The following is a 5,824-nucleotide window of genomic DNA, read 5'->3' on the forward strand; positions in this document are numbered from 1 at the left end:
AATCTTCACCAAAGTGGTCGATAAACTAAGACTACTGATATCCTAATGAACTTTAAAATAAATCAGAGATCTCTAATATATGCCTTCAAGTCATTCAAGCCAATCTCCAAAAAAATAAAAGATTTGATTCGCTTGATCCAAATCAAGAAATCTTCAAATATTTGTTCCATAAGATTAATATTTAAATATTGGCCAATAAACATACATGATATCAGCTAAGTCAAGATCTAACTGTATTTATTTAAAAAAAATTACTAATTCCAAATAAGGCAAATTCTGAAACTTGAGCAATTAAAGATGCAGTAGTGGTGTCATTGCTGTCGTAACAATCTTGCAACAAAATTCAAAAATGAAGTAGTGGATATAATTGAGAATACAATAAAAATAGATAATGTTTGTTCTATTTGTGGGAAGAATATTAAAGCTCTAAAATAGTGCTAATCTTGTTATTGTGCAGGTATATATATGCATAGTTTGGTGCTGACTGCCGAGGGAAATGCAACATTTTATTATTTAGAGAAGAGAAACAGTTCAAAGCATGTTTGTACTTAGAATAATCAAGCTTTTATGCATCTGGAAGAGTTCTTTAAATCTAGTATGACAAACCAAAAACAAAGTGGAGTGAAACAAATGCAATAATGAAGGTCTAAAGGGGTTTTCGCTGTGCCTGCTTGCCCCCACTATACTCCATCCCCTTTTAGCAAAGCTAAAAGCCACAATTTTTAAAGGAATCGGCGTTCACGGGTTTTAGAGAATATGCATGGATCTCACCCTAACAATGGTTCTTAGGCATACTTTTAGCCTCTCATCGTGCACTCAGTGCAACTTTTCTTCCCTAAGTTTCCAAATAAACACTAAATTCTGTCTCTACCTTCCCATCTCTCTGAACCCGCATCCCTTTATTATCGGCGTAGCTTTACATCAAGGAAATATGCGAACTCCCAAAATTCCCATGCCATATCATGTCCATCCATTGATTGAAGACGGGTGACAGATAGGCAGTACTCCGACGCCCAAAAAGTCTCTTGTTTGTCCGCCACTACTATCTTCGTTCTGCAAGCGCTGACGCTTTGCAGGCTGCATTTGCAGTTGATTCAAATTGGAAATGTCATTTGCTGAATTTTCTAGATCACTTCCAAAACTAGTTGGTGGAGTATTTGACACATACAGACCACTATACTTGTTCCCATCTTGAATTTGACTGTTGCTACACTTGGTTCCCAAGCTTCCGTGGAATGATGTGTCAGTAGAAGTAGCACCAATTTGGGCGGCTTTCTGCAACAAAGCTGTGGCAGACATATTTGCGGATGTGGGTTGATGAGAGTGGAGCTTTTGGGTACTGAGTAATGAAGGAACACTCACAAGCTGAGCTCCATTTTCTTTGACATTGTTCAAAGGAAGGGAAGTGCTTGTTAGCTCTTCAGCATGACTCGATGACACCTTATTCCCTAACACCCAATTTAAGTGATAACCAGATGCAGGAGGATTCGAAGTTGAAACTAGCAGATCACTGTATATGGATCTCGAAATCACGGAACCAAATTGATGAATCTCTTGGAGACTTTTGGGAATTGAGTCGTGGAATTGAGATGCTTGGCCCATCCATAAGGAAAGTCCACATCTAGTTTGATCTATCGTTGCGTCATTGCTCGAAATTTGCTTGAAAATAGGGGGAAAATGTTGTGCCATGGGCGGTCCTATTTGGTTCCCTATAAGATGGTGATTGATATTGCTATGCATGCTGGAAGCTGCATTTACTCTAGCGGTTTCCTCTGCCAGGGCATCGCAGAAGGCCCGATGAGTGATGAAGCTATCTCTTCTGCTCAACAAAAATTCACAAACGCCACGACATGTCTCAGAAAACTTTTTTAAAAAAAAAGAAAGACTTTTCAATTTTTTTGAAAAGATATTACCGTGGATAGAAAGCACATCAATGTTATTTTGATAAATAGCAGAAGAAATCTAAATCGCGACAGATTGTAACATCATAATGCGACTGTTGTTTAAATAATCGGCCTAGTAAGCTAATTGATAAAGAGGAAGGGTCAGAGGGGCTTCATTCCATTTTTATCTATGTTGTCACTAGTCTTTATGGAATTCTGACTACTACTGTTGCATGAAGAAAGCGACACTTTATCGTCTATCACACAGACAGAAGTAGCAAAACCACAAAGAATATCAATTTCATGGTCTATTCTTTTCAGATGTGAAAATGGCTGTACAAGAGATATTACCTTGAAAATAAAGTACCACAGTCGCATTTGTATTCCCTGGTGCCGCAGGTTTTGGAGTGTGCTTTCCAATCTGACTGCACAGCGTATCGCTTGGAGCACTTGTCGCACTTCCACTTCTTCTCTCCATGCTTCCGACAGAAGTGTTTCTTTATACCGGTGAGGTCCCCAAGAGCCCTTGAAGGATGGTGATGCACGCAGGTCTTTTCAGGGCACACGTAGACGCGTTTTCTTACTTCTTTAGTGCTCCTTTGCTTCAGCTTCCACGGAAGGTTATGTCCCCGCCGATGAAGTTGAAGGTTTTGATCTCTTTGGAAACCCTTACCGCATATTTCACACAAGAATCTGTTGGTTGCCATCAGAGTCTTTGGGGACAAGGCTATGACTTCTGCTTCCGGATCTGCTATTACCCATATCATATGTGGAAAACGAAGACAACATTTAGTCATTAAGTTGACGAAGATCACTATTAGTGAATCCTCAGAGAAATTAGATATAGGAGGAAAAAGAAGGCACTTGCCTGGTGTTCCCGGTAGGTTTCTTTTCTTCTTTGCAACTGGAGGATTGGATCCAGGTATAGGATTAATCACAAAAACATCTGAAATTGATTCTTCTGTCATCTTCTCTGTTAATTCCAATATCTTTGAAAGAAACCCAGAAAACTTAAGATATATAGCTAACCAAAGATGTAATATATATTGATGTTGTGATTAAGAGAAACTCATTGATGAAGAGACTGAGGCTTGTTCTAATAGTTTCTCAACCCTAACAACATAAGCTGATATATGCAAAGGAATGAATCTCTCTTCTTTCTAAAAGGTGTAGTGATTTAAATTATAGTAATGACTTGCTTTTAGGTGGAATCTAATAGTAGAAGTTATATTACGAAAGGAGGAGAAAAGTTAAAGTTGAGAGGTAAGGAAAGAGGTTGAAGAGACCGAGAGAGATGAAGTGGGAAGAAAGCTAATCTCCATACTTTTTCATTTGGAATGATTATCCCATAATTTGTATGCTTTTTGTTTTTCCATTTTTATAATCTTTGCTGCTGTATTCCAATCTGCATTTTTTTAACTCCACTTGCATATTAAAACCAACTGAACAAATATACAAGGAATGGAACCTTTAAGCAGTAGTGAATCACATTTAATTTAAGCATCCACAACCCAAAGGGCAGCTCCAGCTATTTCAAGCCAGGGATTCATTCATTTTTCCTTTCCAGATTTGAGAGAAAGATAAGTGATCAATCATTATAAGAATTACTGTGCAATCCCATCACATGACAAAAGCCCTAAGGTAATTTTAACTTGTAATTTCTACTGCTTTCTCTTTGCAAACTTTCCCTTAAAAGTGGAAATAAATCTTCACTTTATCCAATTGATTTAACTTTTAGTTTTTTTTTTCATCGGTTTATGATAATGGATAGCTTAACCCCAGTTCATTTAGACCTTCCCAAAGATTTCAATGTAAATATTAGTTATTACTTAATCTTATGAAAATTCAAGGAATTTAATAAAAACTTAATATATTAAAAAAGAAGAAAAATAGTGTTAATAAAGTATTAATTAATTAAACTATGAACCTACATGTAGTTCATTATTATAGTATCAATAAAGTAATTTCTTGAATCGCCTTTGTCTGTAAATTGAGAAAAATGGATGATAGTATAACTGAAGGATAATGAGAGAAAATTACAAAATTTCTTTCTTCCTTTTTATTTATGAAACTTACAGGCCATCACTAGTAATCAAATTATTAGAATGCATTTAACCGATTGAGATAAAATAAGTTAAGAGTTCTTGAGTAGCACTTTATAAATTATTATTGAAGTAGTTAAATATTTATCTTATTTAGTTTGATAATTTAATGAAGAAAATTTTTAAATTGGGTTACGTGCTGTTTTATTGAAGATATGATTGGATTTGTGTGAATCTATTAAACTTTTAGAATGTAAAGATTTGATTGAGATAGTGTTGTTAATTTTTGAGAGCATATTTTTGATTGATTGTTATTAGTGTAATAGCTATTTTCAAGAAGTTATTTTTGTATTAGTGTAATTCTATGTTAGCAAGCTGAAAATTGATTGTATAGGTTTTATATGAGAGCTTATTGAGTGTATTCTAATCTGTTTTTTTGAGAAATTATTTCGTGAGAGGGTGCAAGCTAAATCTAAGCTTTATTGATTGCTTATTACCCAAATTCTCAGGGGAGATTTGGAAGTGAGTATTTTAGTCTTTAGGTACAAAGGTGAGATCTCTATGCTTGGGGAGTGATAGAGTGTGAACCATTTGTTGTATTCGTGATTAAATATAATGGAATTATTTATTGAATTAGGCTCTGCAGACGTAAAGAAACCAAATGTTATTTCTAATTTGCTTACACAGTTTTTTGTAGTGCCAAGCCATAATGGTCATAGCGATTTTATACTTCCATTGCAATTTTCATTTTAAGCAAATAGACAACTTAGAAGTAACAACAACAATCTTAAATTTTGTAGAAATTATGCGAATACAATATAAAACCTGTGATGGTATAATTATGTTTAATATTAAAATAATTATAAGATTGTTATAAACGAATAAATATGATATACAAATAAAATTTAATGTTAACTTTTTAAATTAACACTAATTTTTTGTTGAGAGTATTTGACTACCCTACCTGGTAGTCCTTAAAGAAAATACAAATAAAAACAAAATCACTTGGTTCTCTCACAAAATCTGCCATGCACATGCCCAAACTGCCAACCACGTAAAATCCAACACAAACCATCAAACAAACACACAATTAAAAGCGAATAATCGTCCCATAACTCATTTATTTATCCATTGGATTATGTAATTCCAGATTTACTTCCATTATTGAGCAAATGGAATTTAAATTTTATATATAACTATAAAATTCTGCCAAGTACTTCCATAAAGAAAATTTTGAAGACGAAGTTGGGATATTGGAAAGTCTGATAGGTTGGTCTACTTTAGCTTGAATGGTAGATGAGGATCTACTTTATTTTTTTTTTCACTTTAGCTTAAATTTTATATATATATCTTTGCTTCTTTTTTTTTCATTTGATGGGATTTTAATCTTGTACAGATTTCTGCTTCAAATCCGGTCTTTGAAAAACATCCATTGATTGAGTGGGTATTAAATATTTGGACGGTGAGTAGAATGCACTTGGCTTCTGCCTGTCCAATCATGCATTTTTTATGATAAATATAGGGTTAAAGAAAAGAGAAAGATGATTAGAAAGCTAAGGTAGGGTTAATATTATGGATAAAGGCATTGAAATTTTGGGAGGGCCTGACTAATTAGTAAAAAGCAAAAGAAGACAGTGAGCTGACAAAGGCAGTGAATATTTGGAAGTGAGAGCAGTGGTCGTGTTCTTGAGGCTGACTTTTGCAGCAAAGCCATTAATCATAATCTAATGATGCATTTGCTTTTGTGTTTTATTTTAATATACAAGGTTTGGAGTTTAGCTGTTGAAATGTGGCGGCACCAGAATATTCTCTCCTGCCCCAACACTCCTGAAAGGCTTCAACTTTCAAGGTTTTAGTCCTCTCTGTCTCTCACTCACTTTACTATATTTTGAGGTTTAA

The 5,824-nt window shown here is 34.6% G+C and overlaps 1 protein-coding gene across 1 annotated transcript; it reads right to left on the minus strand.

The window, feature by feature from the left end:
- Nucleotides 1-541: 541 nt before the first annotated feature.
- LOC108478632 (zinc finger protein MAGPIE-like) lies at nt 542-3,227 on the minus strand. The gene is made up of 3 exons (XM_017781102.2): nt 2,752-3,227; nt 2,235-2,631; nt 542-1,819 (listed from the first exon to the last, which is right to left on the minus strand). Exons 1-3 carry the CDS (start codon nt 2,849-2,851, stop codon nt 961-963), a joined length of 1,356 nt encoding a protein of 451 aa, XP_017636591.1. The 5' UTR covers nt 2,852-3,227; the 3' UTR covers nt 542-960.
- Nucleotides 3,228-5,824: the final 2,597 nt, after the last annotated feature.

The sequence above is a fragment of the Gossypium arboreum genome, chromosome 12 (assembly GCF_025698485.1).
Source record: "Gossypium arboreum isolate Shixiya-1 chromosome 12, ASM2569848v2, whole genome shotgun sequence".
Classification (NCBI taxonomy): Eukaryota; Viridiplantae; Streptophyta; class Magnoliopsida; order Malvales; family Malvaceae; genus Gossypium; species Gossypium arboreum.